Source organism: Amphiura filiformis, chromosome 16 (genome assembly GCF_039555335.1).
Source record: "Amphiura filiformis chromosome 16, Afil_fr2py, whole genome shotgun sequence".
NCBI classification, from domain to species: Eukaryota; Metazoa; Echinodermata; class Ophiuroidea; order Amphilepidida; family Amphiuridae; genus Amphiura; species Amphiura filiformis.
Genome location: NC_092643.1, coordinates 23,726,997 through 23,746,378, shown reverse-complemented (window position 1 = coordinate 23,746,378; position 19,382 = coordinate 23,726,997). Strand labels below are relative to the sequence as shown.

The window sequence follows — 19,382 nt, the reverse complement described above, 5'->3', positions numbered from 1 at the left end:
CAAACTTGTTTTGTCTCCAAAAGGTGCTGGATTCACTATACTTCAAGAAAAATTTCCACCCCCCAAACCTATGTCAAAAAGAAATAAAATCTGCGCCACTATTTCAATGGTGGTTGGAGCGGAGCCAAAAAGACGTGTTTACGGGTAAACTGGCGACTGGCGAAAGAGACTACCAATCAATCAATTATTTCGGAGAGCTGCTCGACGTGTACACACGGAAAATGATACCGCATGGAACTTTAGCCAATTTGCCAAAATATTAGCGATTTTTGAAGTATCCAACGACCTAAGTACAACCAAAAATGCCGTCAGAATCTATACAACCGTTTGAGCGTTTATCTTTTAAATCCGAAGACCATGAGACATTGAAATTAAATCATATGATTTCAACCAAAGGTGCGTATTTTGCTTTGGCGGTTTTTTGTGGTAGCCCGCTTGCCTTTTGTGTGAATGGGAGCATGATTTGGTAGTATTTTACAGGTTTATCGCGTTTTAAAAAGCAACTTAAAAGCTTCAGTAGTATAGTAAACCATTATGTATCCGTTAGTTGATTAATGTTAGCGTGATAGTGAGCAAAGAATGTTTCCATAGCGAAGAGAGAAAAACAAAATAGTGAAAACAAGATGGCGCCTGAAAAAGCTAAGAAGGTGTGTCTTATGTTAATGAGGGTGCTGTCCGTTTTTGGCCAATGAGCGTTCAAGAAAGTGATGTCATTTTCCTGAAATAGGTACATACGGGTTACCTCGACATTCTCTGAGGCGATGTCCCGCATTGTTGCTCTATTTCCTTATTGATCTAATGTATTGTATCATTTGTATGCTCCCTGGATCTGGATTTCCCCTTGCACTCCAGCATGTATATATTTATTTATTTATCATCCATGTCAAAATAGGAATTTGTTAAAAAAATTAAATGCAAAATACAGCATCTGGTTCGATTCTGAATTGAACTCCTTTTTAAGTTTCAGTTTCACATATTTTTTGCCCGATTTATAATAGCATTCATGAACATGAATTGAATTGGAATTTGTGATCTAAAATTTTGTCCAAATTTTAGGCCGCGGAGAACGGTTTTCTTGGGCTGTTTTTCAGTATTAACCTACAGTTGATAATCGAATAGTGCAGGGCTTCCCAAACTTTTTTCCAGGCTGTGACCCACAAATATCACAAGAAAAATATGGCTTGACCCACACAATATGTATGCACTGGGCTCGCATAATGCAAATTAATGCTGTTACTTAGGGGCTGTGCAATAATTATGAGCCTCCTGGGGGGTAAACTTTCCAAACGGCTCACCAAAAATTGCTTGCCCGCCCTCTCGGGCCTGTCAAAGTTGTAAAAATTGCTTCCCCCCCTCTAGACTAGGCCTGTCAAAAAAATCTTTGCCCTCCTTTGCACATGCAAATTTTTGGGACCCCAATTTGCAAATTTACCTTAAATTGTCTATACAGTAACAACTAACATCATGACATGTTACGAGTGCAGCGAGCAGGAAAATTTGCATATTTAAGCGTTTTATTCAGTGTTCGAAATAATTACAATGTACCACATGCACAATGCACATGTAACTTTAACTCTCATTCTTCATGTAGAATTTTGCCTGTGCATGTAAAATTTAGTGAAAATCGACCAATTTTTAGGAAAACGAGAGTTGTACATGTAAGTTTTATTTGGTATTTCTTCCCCTGCCTGGTTTTATTTAAAAAAATAAAAGGCGCCCCATGAATGTGTGCCAAAATCGCTTGTCTCCCCCTCTCGGCTTGCCAAAAATTTCTTCCCCCTTAGACTTTCATAGTCAAAGTTCATAAATTTCATAGTTTTGTCATGTTATTTATTTATGAATAATAATGAGCTTATTATACCATATTTTGCCTAATCCTTTTGGCAGGCTTATCACAAAGACCGGTCAACTTCATTATTATGTTTTGATGGATCCAAGTGTGTGAAAATATTGGATCCAACAGATAATAATGATAAAATTGGATGCTTTACGCCCAATATTTATTGGTCTCGCTATGAGTTGTAAAATATTGGACTCGACTACGTCTCGTCCAATATTTTAAAACCCATAGCTCGACCAATAAATATGGGCTCAACCAATCCAATTTTATATCAGTATCGGTCACCTGGAGCTACAGGGTTTTTTCATATCTGTAGCCTCTTCATAGAGTGCATAGTTCATATACTTTGTATGTAAAAGTCTCTGTTGGTGTGATTTTTTGTTGTTTATGTGACAAGCCATGACCAAAAGTCACATTTTTGACCAAAAGTCACATTTTTGACCAAAAATCACTTTTTGACAAAAATCACATTTTGACTAAAAATACCAAAAATCACATTTTTGATCAAAAATCACATTTTGACCAAAAATCACACCAAAAAATATATTTTTGACCAAAAATCATGTCAAAAATCATTTTTGACCAATAATCGCATTTTGACCAAAAATCATGTTTTGACCAAAAAAAAGATTCTGAAGACATAATAATGATAAAATTGACGGATAATTTAGCATGATACCTGAATTTATCAGTCTCGCTAGAGTTTTCAAATATCCCACTCGACTTCGTCTCGCATGATATTTGAAAACTCTAGCTCGACCGATAAATTCAGGTATCACACTCAATCCGTCCAATTTTATATCAAACTTTTTATTATGATATGCTTTATAGAACGTGCCATGTTATTTGCATATTTATGAATATTAAGGAGCTTATTTGCATATTGCATATTATTTGTATAATTACAAACTTTTGTTATTTACACCTTTGTGTGGGGATCACCTTAATTACAAACTGCATAATTACTTTCTTATTTGCTCTGTTTCTAAAATTGTTGTGATGAAAAAACATGCTAAAGAAATTCTTGGTAAATCATATTTACACATTGCAAGCAGGGATTGCTTTTTGAGGAGAGCGAGAGCAATCACTCTCTGATTTTTTGCTCTTTAGTTGACCGTTCTCTCCTTACATTCTATTGTAAATGCTCTAAACAGCTCTCCTCGGAAGCTTCAGAAGAGCTATTTAATGCTCTCCTGCAAATTCCAAAAGACATTCCCTGTTGCAAATTTACACTTTCTTCAAGCTAGGGGTAGGGCTTTGGGGAAATAACAAATATATTCTCAGGGTCGGTGCCACTTCACTTCCGGTTGATGATGTGACTCATTATTGAGTGAAAACAAGCCCTTGATTTAATTTGTTGTTGATGATTGCTGTCATTGGTGCTGTGTACATTTTGGATCGCAAATAGTCAATGGAATCAAAACAAGTTTTTAAGTCTGCAGAGTGGAGATTACTTACCGGTACTTGATTTACTATACTGACAAACTTAAATTAAATTATACTGACAAACTTAAAATTAAATTCCATGGCCGAGTGTTGGTTTTTCCGGAATTGAATTTCACTCACAAATTGGAGTGAACAACACTGCTATGTTGAGTTGTAGACTCCTTCACAGACGGTTTGTTTTGTTGTTCATAACAAACCATGAGCCATGTCACGTGCAGTTTGGGCCCGAGACTTTTGAAATAGCCCGGATGTCGGACCGACAGAATTTTGGGATTTTCCGTTTATGTGTTGACAAAGCCTTAGGCTTTGCAATTGTACATAGCAATGAATAGTCAATTTGTAACAATTTCTAAGGGCCTCCCTCACCAAATTTTGAACAGCTAGCCATGTATGTTATTTAATATGTTTGGGTTATGTTTTCATTGTACTTTGCAGATAGTGAAGCATCGTCAACAATACCAACATTTGTTCTTGAGTGTAAAGCAGAACCAGAATCTTTATATGGCACCGGTATGTTAATTCTTTGTTTACATTGACAATTTGGTTCAATTTAATTTTAAATTTGATTGTTCTTAAGTAGGCCTACTTATAAATACATTATAAAAAATGAATTTCTGAACAGCACATTTTCTCTCTGAATCCTCAACCGCAAAGTGAAAGGAAAGATTCCTTAAAAGTGTAGACTAGTATATATGCTCATGCCATCAAGCATTTGCCATCTGGGTGCTTAAAGAACTATGTCAATTGTTGAAAAGGAATCTTGTGTTTTAGTACATCTGAAACATATATGTTAGCTTTGAAAATTACTATTGCACAAGAATAGCTAGCACGGATGTTCTAAGGGTGCAAAAGTCTAGTCAATGAAAATTCTGTCAAGCAGCAGCCAAAAATTAATTCTGGCCCAATTTTAAAGAAAAATAGTATTCTTACATTATAGTTACAAGGGTGCAATCTAAACCAAATTGATTACTCGAATTCATTGTATTGTATTGTATATCAGCCTTAGGGAGAAACCAACAGCATTTTAAATACCTTGAAATTGGGGCTAGTATCAGTTAATTAAATGTATTACATTGTAACCTAAAATTGTTCAAATTCACTCTAAAGCTTTCTGTTCTCATTTCTTCATCAAACTTCAGAGACTGCATCACCTCACACTGGAAGTGTTCAAAATGGATTGCTTGTTAGTAGTACTGTAGGTGGTAACCTGATGTTATATATGCCAGAAGAGTGCAATACTACCACCAGAAATACAGATACCATCATTATGGAAGATCACAGTACATTCAATCCCAACTCGCCCGAGGCTGCGTCTCCCATGTCGACAACGTGTAGTCAGAGCAGTAGCTCGTACAGCCCGGGCAGTCCAAGTGTTAGTAGTATGGGAGTTCCTAGTCCGTCCGCTGGCACAACAAGGGAAAGTGAAATGATGCTATTTGATGAGGACACAATAAGCTCACTTGCATCGATTCTTGAAGAAACCATTGAAGACAGAATGTCTTCATCAGAAAGGACGTTAAAATGTCCGAGGACATCAGTGGCACATATCGACATGTCGTAGTCCTGAAGCCCAAGTGCCGTTAAGTCCAAGAACTACCCATCAGCCAAGTGTATTCAATTTTGGATTGGCCACATCTAACACACAATTCATATCGACCAATTTCAATGCCGTCACAGAGGTAGCAAATCAAAACACAGTGCCGTCAAGGACATCATCAAGAAGTAAATCGAAAAAGTCGTCATCGTCATCTCAAAGGTATGTAATGTGTAATATCTTTAGAATCAATGGTATGAAAATAGAAACTTATTATGAATTCTACTTTTTTTGTGTGAGAGTCATAATTGGGGGCGTGCCCGGGCGTTGCATTTTTCCAAAAGGGGGGCGTTTATTGGAAGTGAATTGTCAGTGAAAAAAGCTTAAAAATCTGGTTCAATTTCCCGATGGTGCTCCTGTTAAAAGGAGGATTCACGACCATACAAGATGGCGGCGCCCACTGAAAATTACAATTTCGTGGGAAATACAACAAAATTACACCTGTAAGGCTGTAAAGTGCATGGAATTAGTGAAATTTTACCATAATTAGGCAATGAAATGGATGGGAGTTGAGTCAAAATAGGTTTTTCCATGCAATTTAGCGATCGTGACTGACATGACTGATGCAAGTTTTAAGCTTACCTACACGATATGGCATGGAAATGTTTGCATTTTTGTCAATTTTTTCCAGAAAAATTGGAGGGGGGGGGCATTTATTAGAGGGGGGGGGGCATTTATTAGGGGGGGTTTATTAGAGAGGCGTTTATTACAAACAATACGGTATGTTATAAGCAAAGATGGAATACTGTCACACCTGAAATCGCTGCACATTTGTTTTGTGTTAATAGGCTCTTCACTATTAGGATTTTACTTAGTTTTAAAATCAGATTAAAAGTTGTAATGTGGCCATCAAGTGTAAAGAAGTTCATGAGTCATCAAAATTGCTCTTGCAAATGCAACTTCATATGAGGAGAGCATCGCTCATTGCTCTAATGCTCTTCAAAGCTCAAGTTATGTAGTGTGTCTGTGTACTGTACATCATATTTGGAGCATTAGTAATTAAATTGTTGCTTTTGTTTTTTAGTGATAAAGACTTGATAGTTCCACAGCGGAAGGTGACAAGAACACGGGGGAAGAAGAACCAGAATTTGACAGCATCATTTCCCAGCAAACAAGATGGGATCGAATTGCAAATATCTGTACAACCAGAAAAACAGCACAGGGCTCGGTATTTGACAGAAGGCAGCCGTGGCAGCGTCAAGGATGAATCACAGCAGGGATTCCCCACGCTTAAGGTATTTATCATCATCATGCCGTACTATATGTATGTGTGTTGAAGATCACACCGCCTGTGAAGGTACTAGTGAGCAGGGATGTGAGAGTTCCTCTTTTCAGCTGATTTCCTCTTTTTTTGTTGCTAAAATGTACGCGTTTTTCTTTTATTTTCAGCCCATATTTGGCATTTTTACCCTGATTTTACGCTGTTTTTAGTGATTTTCCTCGTTTTTGGTCTGTGGCCTCTCACACCCCTGAGTGAGATTGCCATTGTCAATACAATTCCCCATAAACAAACATGTTGCATTATGTGCAAACCGAATTGGAAAAGATAACCCACTTACAGGTTTACTACCCTGAAAAAGTGTAATGACCTGGCTTTTGTTTAGTATTTGTGAGTATTCCACCGTTGACATCTTTTTAACAGACTCATGTAAAATCACCCTTTGTAACTAAGTGTATATTTTATGATCGTCTATTTGATCGCCGTTGACGCTCACCAATTCATCCCTTACCACATGGGGCAAAATTACCTTCAGTGCCCCTGCCTTGTAAGCCCTGTTGGGTCAAATTGTGTGTCAAAAGCAAAAACCATACATACATTCTGCTATTCAATCTTTCAGTTGGCTGGTGTACGAGACCCTGTAACCCTTCAGGTGTTTGTGGCAGCTGATTTACCAAACAGAGTCAAACCCCATGGTTACTACCAAGCATGTAAAGTCACCGGGAGGAATACAACACCGTGTACAGAAACTGATATTGATGGAACCACAATTATTGAGATCCAGTGGAAGCCTGATGATGAGAATAAGATAGACGATATGGAAATAAGGTTAGATTTGGGTTTGTCAACAACTGGGATTTTATAGTTTATATTTATGGGGTTAGTGCAAGGCCTCATCTGCAATAGCTGTGAGGTGTCATATTTTTGATGTGTACAATAGTAGAGAATACAGAAATAGTTATTTAATCAGTGTGTAATGCATAGCCTAATTGCGTACAATTACCAAACTGGGTACAACTTGCTAGACTTGAGTCCAGTCTTTGTTTACAGAGTTTAGGGTTAGGGTTTATGGTTGGGGTAGGGCAGTCTTGTAATGAGGAGTTGCACCCTATTTAATAATCGCTCCCATAATTGCTAGCTCTTTCACTGCGCATGGGCAGTTGCTAATTTGCCAAGATCGCAAATGATAAATGAAATTGAAATCCTGTAACACAAGCTAAGATGACACGTTGTCAGAATTACTGTTATTTGATACTGCCAGCCTGCAAGTAGTTTAATTGCAATCTAAACTATTTGTCAACAGGCTTGATTGTGTTGGCATCTTGAAGCTGAGAAACGCTGATGTCGAACAGAGAATTGGGTTGACGAGGTCCAAAAGGAAAAACACAGCCGTGAGACTAGTGTTTCGGGTCAGCATCGAGAGAGCCGATGGGAGCCAGCTGACTTTGCAACAGGTGTCTTCCTCAATTTGTTGCAGTAAGTACCAACTTCTAATGAATGGTTAACAAAGTCACAAATCACATTTAATGTGGGCTACTAGTGCTTATGAGGAGATTGTTTTGAAAGTATATGAAGATGGAAGAGACTTTATTTCCAGCACATTATACATGTGGTATACAGGGGTAGCGCTAGAACTAAACACTCCAGTGTCCGCAGGGACCCACGAACTTGCATAAAATTAAAAAGTAGGGGGTCCGGACTCCGGAGTAGAGTTTGGAGAGTCCGAGTTCCACAAATGCAGCATATATAGTATGTCTGCAATAGCGCTAGATTGAAAAGCTGGGGGTCTGCAGGGACCCCTGAACTTGCAGAAAATTTAAAAACAGGGGGTCCGAACTTTATTTTGGTGGGTCCGGGACCCCAAAAAGCAACCTAGCGCTACCCCTGGGTCACTGGTAGAGACTCTGTCAAAAACTAGACTTCTTGTGTGTTGTAATTTTCAATGATTTTCCAACATCGAGCCTTGTAATTTTCTCTCCCATTCCACAGCACAACCGCTGGGTCACCCAGAGATTATCAAGAAGAGTCTCTCAAGGTGTTCGGTACAGGGCAGCGAAGAGCTGTTCATCATCGGCAAGAACTTTGTGAACAAGAACACAACAGTGAAACTGCAGGAGGTGGACGCTACCGGATCCATTGCATGGGAAGGAGAATGCGAAATAGACAAGTCTTTGTTCCACAATGTAAGTAGGCGGATCAAGCCTGATCAATAGAGATTATTATATAGGTGTAAACATAATGAGGGTACATTACTATTTAGTTTACCCATTGTGTCATAGTGTTGATGAACAAGGGAATATGATGTGAGCAAGGAGTTGAAGATACGGTATTTGTAACATTGTGCAAGAATCATTTTGATTGGTAAAATATACACAAATCAACTTTAGTAACACAATTACATTCACTTGAATTCAATGTCGTAGTGCACAATGGTTACTGCTCCAAGCCTGGGCTCATACACCTGTTCCGAATTTTGATATGCCATAGGCTTTGTGTTGTGGTCATTTCGATCAGTGGTTCGTAACAAAGAAAGTGTGATCCAGTTGACCTAGCAACGGTCATATTATAATGTGCATTGCGACAGCGAATTTGTGCATGAATCGATTAGAGCTATGCTTGTTTAATGGGGTCATTGAGCTATGCGATTTAACGTAAAGGTCAATTGAGAATCGGGATCATCATAGTGCATGTTTTGAATTGACTGTTTCAGACCCACATTGTGTGTACCACACCACAGTTCAGAAGTACGAGCCTGGAAGAAGATGCCGAGGTGTATCTAGTGGTGTCAAGTGGCCCTGGTAAAACGAGCGAACAATATGGCCACCCTATGTATTATTACATGCCTGGAGTTGGTAAGTTGTGACGGTCCTGTGTGACGTCAATTTTCTATAAATCTATTAAGGGAAGTCATGCCAGGTGATCATTGCATTTATTTCCGCATAGGAATGCAAAAAAAACATGCATCAAGAAAATTTTATTTAAATTACATCCATGTTATCTTGAATTTCTGTTTTGCATTTTGCGTAATGGAAAACAACACAAATCAAACTTAAAGAAAACAAAAAGATAACAATGACACATACAAACAAACAAAGCAAACATCTATTTTGGACGTCATTGTCAATATCAACATCGTAAATTAGTTTTTATCATTTATTTCCTCTGCCAACAGTTTTTGACACGTTATTTGAAATAACTCAATATGCAGTGAAATTGAGCTCCCTGGCAGATTCCCTACCACGTTGTTGTTGACCAAATAATGCAAAGCCACGACTTAACACGTCACTCCAAAAAATAACATCAAAATTAAAACATTATTTTGGAATTACTCAATGAAACATTTCAGTCTCCCTTAACCAATTTGAACTCCCTCCTTACTGTACATTTGACCGAATTAAAATATATTACAAAGAAATGGATTTCCTGTTAAATATGTTCTCAAGCTTTCCATTGTAAGAAGTTTTGAATTCTATTTTTATAATGTTTTGCATTGTTTGGTTCAACACTCATTTTATATACTTGCCATGTTTGTGAAGGTCTCAGTTAACACAAGCTTTATTGATATAAATCAAATTTTAAAAAATAACACAAAAAAAACCCAAGTAACTTCAGGACATAGCACAGTTGTTTAAGTGAAGAAGAACACTATACCAGTCTGTTAAGTGAATAGGTCACTGGAGCATTCAAGTCCTGTGATGTATAGTTGAATGGCATTGTACATGTAGTTGCTCGATGTTCTTCACTCTGTTGTCATTTCATCTGGAGGGACTAAGCTCTTAGATTGCCACAAACCATTTAACCGCCTGGTGTTCTTTCGAATTTTTTTTCTTTTTTTTATAAAAAATAAAATCAGTTTCCAACAAATTATCTGTGTGCAAAAAGTAGATGCAATTCAAGTGAAATATTGTTTTTAATTTTTCAAGCTAAATTTGGAATATATAAAACAACACACAATTGTGAAACAAATCAGTTAATCTTATAAATATTGTGATGATTTATGAGTCACAGGTATGCTTGTGGTGGCTGCTGGCCTATATATTTGGGATTCAGGTGTTTGAAACACTTGTAATCCATCAATGCACGATTCAATAACAATACTGCTTGATTGGTGTCGATAAGTAACAACTTTTTATAATAAAACAACTTTTGCAACAATAACCAAAAAAAACAAACCATTTGGCGAAATGAAGTTGGAATTAATGTAGATAATTGTATCATTGATTTGTTTTGGAATGTCAAAACTACCTATTAGCTTTACAATTCTCCTCAAATACTAGTGTATAAATATAGGAAAAATCAACCATGATGTTTAGAAATTGTGATAAAAACCCGAAAACTATTTAAAAAAAATACTTCGACACTGGAGCAGTATTGTTTATCATTTGTTCTTCCAAGGTACACCTTGTGCAGCATCAACTCATAGGTCATAGTTCAAAGTTCACAACTCAAATTGTTTTGATAAAACATATCATATCAAACAGGGCCAATCATTTTCTCTTACATTTGTTGGGTTTCATATAAACAACAACAACAATAAAATTACAAAATTCTTTTAATTTTTGTGTTCACATTTCAGGGTTACAAACAGACACGTAGAACATATCTGTCTTTATAATTAGCTAATCTTAAACATAAAATAAATTAGACAAATCAGTGCTATTGATACTGATTTTGTCTATAGTCTTGCTGCGTACAGGGTTTGCCTTGGTTGTATATTTTGGGGCAATTGAATTTCAGTGTAGGGCATTTTAGGAGGCTGCTTTGCAGGCTGTGTACACAATATATACAAGATTTTTAAGCATTTGGATTTTTTATTTAGTTTGTTTTCATTTGGCTGCTTTGGAAATGAGGTCAGATTAAAAAAAAAAAGGACAATCATGAAATGTTATTAACTGTTAACGTAAGAGAATCTCATTTAGGTCACAAGATCAAAGTTTTAATGAAATTAAATATTTGATATTCTGATTCTGTTTGAATTTTGTTAGTATTGTGGGGGGGAAAACAAAAGAACTGAGATAAATACAGTGGGTAAAAATAATCAAATTTGTGATGTGTACAAAACAACGTGCAGAGCACTCCCTCACTGGCCTGGGTTATATATGCAGTCCCACCCTCGTCCCGATGATTTGCCCCTGGGGAATGCTTCCAGCAGGTTTAGTGTAGGGTTAGGACATGTTGGGTAGGGCAGAAGACATTCACCACATAAACTCTTATTTCTCCTGCCAGGCTTCATTGCGTTTTGGATGATTATGCACGCATTGAACTGTGCTCTCTTAAGCACACAGCAGAGGCGTTAACATGGCATAATGCGGTTAACGTTGTCCTCCGACTCGGTAAACTTTCACCAGAATCAGTACAGTACAGTCAGAAATTTTTTACAACTTTTTACTGTTTTATTTTTTTTTATATATATTTTGAAATTACCTGTGTTTGGAAAGTGCACATCAAGTCGATAAACTCTAGTGCGGGTCACTAACTATTGCTGCTTGGTAACTCATTTTGACATTGTATTCATTTGTTACATACTATATTTATATGCATTATAGGGATTGTGTTTTTTTGTAATTCTTAGTAAGGGTGATTTTTTCCCCCATCCTTATAGGCCGTACTTCCCTACACCCTTGATCGGATTTTTTTCGCACCTTTCTGCTAATGGGCACATGTACCGCATAAATAAGTGGCAGCTCGATTGGATAATTGAATTATGTGATGGAAATATGGCGGTACAATATGCGCAGGTCTGGAGAAAGATTAGCAGGTGCGAAAGGACTCTGGCTAGGACTGTAGTTAACATGTTGCCACGGTGGCAGTTATTGCTGGCATTATTGTGTTGTTGACTCACTGTGTACATTCCAAGCAGAGCTAATGGTATTTTTTTCATAATTTTATCAAGTGCTATGTCACTTTTTAAACGGTATTTTTATGGCTACTGTCGTTCTGCGTTCAGATCTTTTGGTGTTCATCATGAATTTATTGCTCAATTTAATTTGACAGTATGTGAGAACAAAGAAACAAAAAAGAACGAAAAGAAAACGTTAATTTTTACAGTGTCTTACGAATGAATGCACATGTATTTTGGTATTATTTTACAATGGATTACTAATAAAAAAAGATGTGGCAATTCAAAGCTGAATGATAAAAAGAAAAAAACTTGAAAAAACCATTAAAGCAATTTAAACATTTAATGGAGGAACCTTGAACAAATGTATTGACTACCATTTTCTCTTTCTACCAGTAGGTGAGCTAATGTTGCTTGAAGATTCCTGTAACCAAAAAAACAAACCTCAATTGATTTCCGCAGGTGTTTTAGTTTTCTTCATTAGGACATCCAGAGCTGCTTTTCCAAGTGACCTTTGACCTCTGACTTAGGCCTTCACAGTTCCTTGACCAGGGGATATGAACACAGACCAAAAATCAAATGAAATTGAACAAAAGCAAAATCAAGCTGGTAGGGAGTGGATGGAAAGTGACTGATCTAGCATGCAAAAATTAAAATAAATAGTAGTTTTAGATAGCTAGTCAAACTTAAGTACCAGTATCATGCAGTTGTAGGGAATGGTAAGCAATATTTCGAACTTAAAACATCTTGTTTTAGGAACGACATCTATTTTGAGTTATTTTTTTGACAAAACCACAAAAGTTTGTAGGGAGTGGCAGTTTTAATAGTCATATTCACAGAATTGTTAGGGAGTGGAAGTCAACTTTGTCATATTGAACAAAGTTTTTAAACTAAGGCTAGTAAAAAAACACCTTTTTGTTCAGCATAGCAAGATCACAGACAAGTCACTTTCCATGTTTGAAATAAAGCAATCTAATTTGAGAATCATGTGTAGCTTGTTACCCGCTACTATTTAGACCAATATTTTGGACTTTGTTTGATAGGGCTGCCAGATGAGATTGGTTATTAAAATTATAGATTAAGTATGTATTTTAAGTTTATCACATTCATTATATCATAAATATTATGTATAATTATTATGTCGATATTTGTGAACCAATTTCATCTGGCGAAGGTACCCCCCAAAGTAGTCCTGCAATATTGTGTCATGTCATAATGGGTATTATTATCAGGGCTCTGACAATCAAATTTTTTCTGGTACGTGCATACTTTTCTCATTTGCTTTTTCCCGGTGTTTTCTGGTGTTGTGGTGGCTCCACTTCAGCGCCCCGATACCACTATGGAGGACGCCATTATTAGCTAAAATAGCATATGCTACTGAAGAGGCATGTGCCTCAATCATGATGATGATGATAACAATGGGGACCTTGTGTTGCTGGAGCCACAGTCTTGGGGCTGTTATTATTTTGCCAAAACTGTTGTAAGGAAATAACATTGAAAGGAAATAACAGCCATGGTCTTAGATGGTAATGATGATCACACAAGCAGTTTACAAAGTTGAGGAAACGTGTTTCTCCCTTTTGTGTGCACGTATGTTTTCCTCACAAAGCTTGTCCATTGTGTTTGTAAATCGGTTTGAATCAAGCAACATAGTGGAATGCTCATCGTCTGTAGCTTGTTGTGAAGTGAGGAGGCCAGCATTGTTGCGTGATCTTCCTGTATGGCCTTGATGTGTTTAAGGCTCATGTTATGACATGAGGACAAGAAGAAATCTCAAATTGGATGATATAGGGACTGACTAATTATAAAAGGGTTATTAAAAGTAGTGAGATTGTAATATTGAGACACAACTTTATCTGGAGTACTGTGCACACAGTTGAATTTTCATCTATTTGCTAAAGTGCGTTTCATTAAAACTGCTTGTCAGGCCAGTAAGAGGCAAAATTAAGTAACTAAATGACTGAGGCACAAGTGAATCATCAGTCAACCCATTAAATGGGCTCATTATTGGTTGAGATTGAAAAGGTATTTTATAATTTATGGCATATGACCAATTGTAGGCTCCTTTGTTAAGGTGTTTCATATCCATTGGCTCAAAGTGAACCTTTTGACTCGGGACTTTCTTTCTTAACTCTAGGATTCTCAAAAGAGTCCGCGAACGTTTTCTCATGCTGTTCCTTTCACACCTCTTACAGGTAATAACACAACCGAGTGCAACATCAGCTCATCAGAGGTTCACACCACAAATTCAGAAGGTAAGTAGGCTCCGCTGGAACGTTATAGTCCGTATACCTTCCTCCGGTCGGTTAAGTAAAATCCGGTTTTACGATTTTCTTAACAGGAATCTGTTATGCTAGTTGTATTCTTTGAATCATTTCCTTTCTGAAACTGTATACCTATATACTTCTCATTACATTTAAAGATGCAATAAAAACAATATCTAAATTACTGACTCAAGAAAAGTTTACAGACAAAAGTAATTTACCCATGCCATCACTGCTGCTATGCCCGTCTTTCTGTTGGTTTGAGCTTTTTACTGGCAGAGACATTAGCTGTGGATTTTGTTCATTTTGAACAATTCCAAGTAAAAACACAGGTTTCGGAGGTGATAGCAAACTGAGTGTTGGTTGCGGCTGTGTTGGTGTCGATTCACCATCAGTTTGCTTGCTTTTTTTTTAGATCCACGGCTGCAGGTGCTGCTCTTTGAAGCCATTATAGTTGACCAGTGGGAAGAGAAATGATGAGAGAAACATGTTATAGAAAAATAGCAATCAAATTTCCGCAATAAAATGTGATTTTGATCGGAGCTTATTTCCGAAGTGTAATCACTCCGCCACAATGGGCAAGACTACGGAGAAGTCTAATAAATGGGAATATATTTGAAATTGTATGCAAGTTTGAAGACAATCCAATTTCTAAACCAATAGGGTTAAAAGTGTTTCATGTTATTGGAACCAAACTTAATAATACATTATTGTAACGAATATCACCTATCTTGTTTCATCTGTAGGTGTGCTATCATTCGATCTAGCATCTCTGCATATGCCATCATCACATGAGAACTCGATGGACGCACCGATGACTGCCATGGATGTACTCAACACGCTTGGCCATGCAACCCAGCAGAAGGAGACAATGCAGCTTTCAACAGCGACGTCGGCAGCGGCACCACCAGCGGCAAATCTGAATTCAACGCAGATGCACTTTACCATGTCGCAGAGTCAACCGGTGATGACACCAATGGCCACTTCAACGCAACTAGTCCCGAACAACCAGCCCGAGGATTGACGCAGATCCAAACAGCTACAGTTCAGCCTGTGATGTCATTAGTGCAACAGATGGCGACACCTGTTACGTCATCGGCGCCTCTTCAGTTTGATACATTAACAGCTCAGTTGCAGCAAGTGACTTCACAACTACCAAATCAGCAACAGCAGCTGCAGTCTAATCCAGCACAGCTTCAGCAATCCCCACCACCAACGTTGCCGTCTGTTTTAACCCCTGTGGCATCGCCAAAACCAACTGCTGTGTCGGTGAACTCTCTTTTGAATCAAATCACCTCGAACCAAAATGTTGTAACATCAACACCCACGTTACAAATTTCATCACTGTTACAACAGCAGCAGGGATTGCAGCAGCAACTTCAGGAACAGCAATTTCAACAACAGCAGCAGCAACAACAGCAGCAGCAGCAACAACAACAGCGGCAGTTATTACCAGCAGAAACACTCTTACAAGCAGCGCAATCTCTTCAAGCCCTTCAGGCTCAAGCAGTACAGATGCAAGCTCTTCAACCACAAGTGCAAGCCGCTGCAATGCAGGTGTCTGCCCAACTTCAGATGCATGCACAGAAATTGCAAGAACAGTTAAAACAAAAAGAGCAGCAAACTCTAGTCCCCAAAAATGAGTTCATCCACATTCAACCAGCACAGCTTCAACAACAGCTTCAACAGCAGCAGCTTCAGCAGCAGCAAGTTTCTCAAGCCAACGAGGTGAGCTTTGCAGACAAGTTGAAAGCAGCCGCTCAGATGGAGGTGAATCAGCCGGGATTTCTGACCAAGCTGGCTCAGCAACAGAATCTTTTGACAACGACAACAATGCCTCAACAGCAAACACCTGTCACAATCAACTTGCCATCTCTGCCAACATCAGGTAAGCTTCCTCCTTTTGTATCATTTTGAAACCCAAGATCTTATAGACCATTTGACCTGTGACGTCATTGCCTGGCAATATGCGCACAAATTATGGTAATTTCCATTGCTCTTTGCCATGCAGTGTGCGTATGCATCGTAGTTTGCTCAGGGCACATGCATTTTAAATCGCCCACCACATATCATATAGTACAAGAAAGCCATTGAACAGTGTAGCATTCAAGCATATCGTTAGACCAGTCCCCAGATAAATAATGGTTTCAAATGGTCTATTTATCATTGAAGATGTAGCTGGTTAAGTGTAATTGGTTAATTTGTCACTTTTCATTCTGAACCGAGATTGGAGAGTTAACCTGGACTCCTGGTTGGATATCTGAAATTTCTGTGAAGTAGTTAGCAGTTGAGTTTCTTATTGTAATTTTAGAGATGTTAGAAATACTTCAGTCCAGACAAAATTGTTTCTGTTTCAAATGTCATTTTTCTGGGCAGCCATGAAAATAACTGCTAACTGGAAAGATGCATTGTAAAATTGTTAAGAATAAGATACCCACTGTGCAATATCCAAGGTTAACTGTTGCCGGGTGCGGGTGTTCACACTGCATTATTCCCAACTGTTCTGTTTCTGAACATGTTATCACTCTAATCCACACTGCATCACCTGGCAACCTTTCCCCAGTAGAAACATTCAGATAGTAGCAACCTTTCCCCAGTAGAAACATGCAGGTAGTATGTCTGTTGAATAATAACTTTGATAATTTGTAACCAACTACCAAATGAACCTTTCCATACATTTTTAGTGTGCCTGTTATTGATTTTGATAATAAACATTGTGTTTGTTTGTTTTCAGTTTGTTCCGTTCTCAACATCCAGTGATGTGTTCCACGCAATCTGCCTAAGGAACTGGAACCACACACCAAACCTGTTAACAGTGATCTACCAAAGGAACTGGAACCGCACACCAAACCTCTTAAACAGTGCAGAACAGTTACACACACATGTGCTGAGGAACCAAAGAGCTTAAACTACATATTACGTGCATCGTGTGAAGAGAGCTGTCAAAGGGGTTTGGTTTTCTAGCATAGAAATGACTTTAACATATTCTTCAGTTCAGTAACAATTTAAGTTAGCAGGTCTGTGTGTTGTGTGTTTTTGAGAGACCTTCGACATGTAGTTGCAGAGAGAGTATTGGCCTTTGTTTTGTACAGTATGTTAATAGTGGATTTCTGTAGCAGTATTGATGTTTGTGTATGGCCATGTGTCGTGAACTGGGGCTCACAATAGGGTGGTGGTGACTTGTAATAAGTCACCACCACTTAGATGGGAAGAAACATCAAACATCCCAAGTTTTTCATTGTCAAAAAAACAATTTTAATTGATTAAGGGGTTAGTTCTAGGGGTTAGTTATCAGGTGAGTACAGACTGTTTCATTTATAGTAATCAGAGAATTTATTTTATAGTTTGTTAGACGTTTGTGGTTTATTAAGTGGGCAATCTTTGCATTTCATTGGTCAATTTCAAGGACTGTATCATCTTACTTGGAAACACTCATAATTTACACTTTATAGACCCTATCATAGCAAAACAATACATTTTCTGAAAGGAAACATCCAATCATTGCGAAAATGGTATTTTAGATGCCATTTTTGAAAAGATTTGAATTTTCTTTCAGATAATGTACACTTTTGTTATGAGAGGGTCTATAGTTTGCAAATTGTGTGTTTGATGCACGATCCTTGAAACTTAAAGATGAAATGCAAAGATACTCCTTTTCATGACACAGGCCGTATTTTGTACAATAACATGAGAGATTTATTAATGGTCTATCTCATTTGAAATCCATACATCCCCAATGGAAGACAAGACCTTAATCTTATACACCGGGAGTGTGAATTGCAAATGGGATTACCAGAATGGTCGACTCCATTTGAAGTCTACACCCCATGTGTGGGGAGATCAAGGTCATGTCTTGCATTGGGGGTGTATGGATTTCAACTGGAATAGCCCACCGACCTGTATGAAACTTGTGCAGTATCTTGCCTTGTATAAAACATTTATACTCAGATGTGGTTGTGAAGGTGTTGGGGCTCATTGATTGATATTAAGTTGACTTGTCACCAAATTGTACAAAATTATCTGCAGTATTTTGCGCACTTTTGTCCCGTTAAAGAATTGTAAATATTGTAAGTGAATAGTAAGTGTAAATATTGTACATAAGGGCATAGGAGTGAGTGACATATGCTACCTTCATAAGGTGCACATTTTATTCATGGAATTTTGTAAGACAATTTGCATTTAGCAAAACAGTTAACACAAAAAATGAGTAAGAAAAAAAAACCTTGACAAGCAGAGTGCCTCAAAGCCTTAAAAACCTGGTTTATTTATCAATAAAAAAAACCCAAACTCGCTAGCGCTCTGGCAGAACCGGGGTTTCGCCACATTCTATTCCAAACAGAAACCAGGACCAATTGCCAGTTGTGCCAGGGTGCTGGCGGTTTGGGTTTGAAGCCATATTTAGTTTGTTTTGCAACCAAAAGATCCACACCCCCTTTGTGGGAGATCAAGGTCATGTTTTCCATAGGGAGCGTATGTATATTTCAACTGGAATAGCCCTATGGCTTTGATAGCACAGTTTACACAGGATCGCAAATTCTTGGCTTTGAGGCAAGATGTCCAAGGAAACTTGTAACATAAGAGCAGAAAATTGAATTTATTTATACTTTATATTTATTAAAAGACCATTATTTTTTTGACCTTATAACTCTTGATACAGTTAGTTAGCTGTATTGATGTCCAAGTGCAACTTAAATGTATTTCACTGGTAACCCTTATTTTGTAATTGTTTCAATATGCACGGTTTGTAGCCCATTTGTTATGTTTACAATGAATTTTATAGCATAATTCAAGTCAGTACTGAATTGATAAAAATGGTTGAACACTTCATGACTTCAATCCATGCTTGTGTTATCTTCTTACTACTTCAAATTGTGCATTTTTTTCATGCACATTCTCCACGTATATGTTGTGTGACAAATGTCTTTCTATTCTGGTTACGGTACCTAAAACAAAGTCATCTTTGACGGCCGATTTGGAAAGCAACAAGATTGTTACAAAACTAATATATTTGTGTATTCAGTACCAAATTGAAATATAAGACGTTACAGGTTGTCTTTCTGATAGATAAGCAAGCCTAATTACGTATTTTTGTTACATATATATATAATACTAACAACGGAGCTGGTCATTGATGCAAAGTTTACAATCATATAATCATATTTTAATCCAGTATTAGATAA

General features: G+C 37.6%; 1 protein-coding gene across 1 annotated transcript; it reads left to right on the top strand.

Annotated features, from left to right (window-relative positions):
• Positions 1-302: 302 nt before the first annotated feature.
• LOC140136380 (uncharacterized) lies at positions 303-19,125 on the top strand. The gene is given in 13 exon segments (XM_072158105.1): positions 303-396; positions 3,722-3,796; positions 4,426-4,658; positions 4,807-5,042; positions 5,905-6,115; positions 6,719-6,927; positions 7,403-7,575; positions 8,089-8,282; positions 8,810-8,951; positions 14,134-14,193; positions 14,949-15,223; positions 15,226-16,090; positions 16,937-19,125. Coding segments are annotated over 13 exon segments (2,793 nt in total). The 3' UTR covers positions 16,963-19,125.
• The last annotated feature ends 257 nt before the right edge of the window (positions 19,126-19,382 follow it).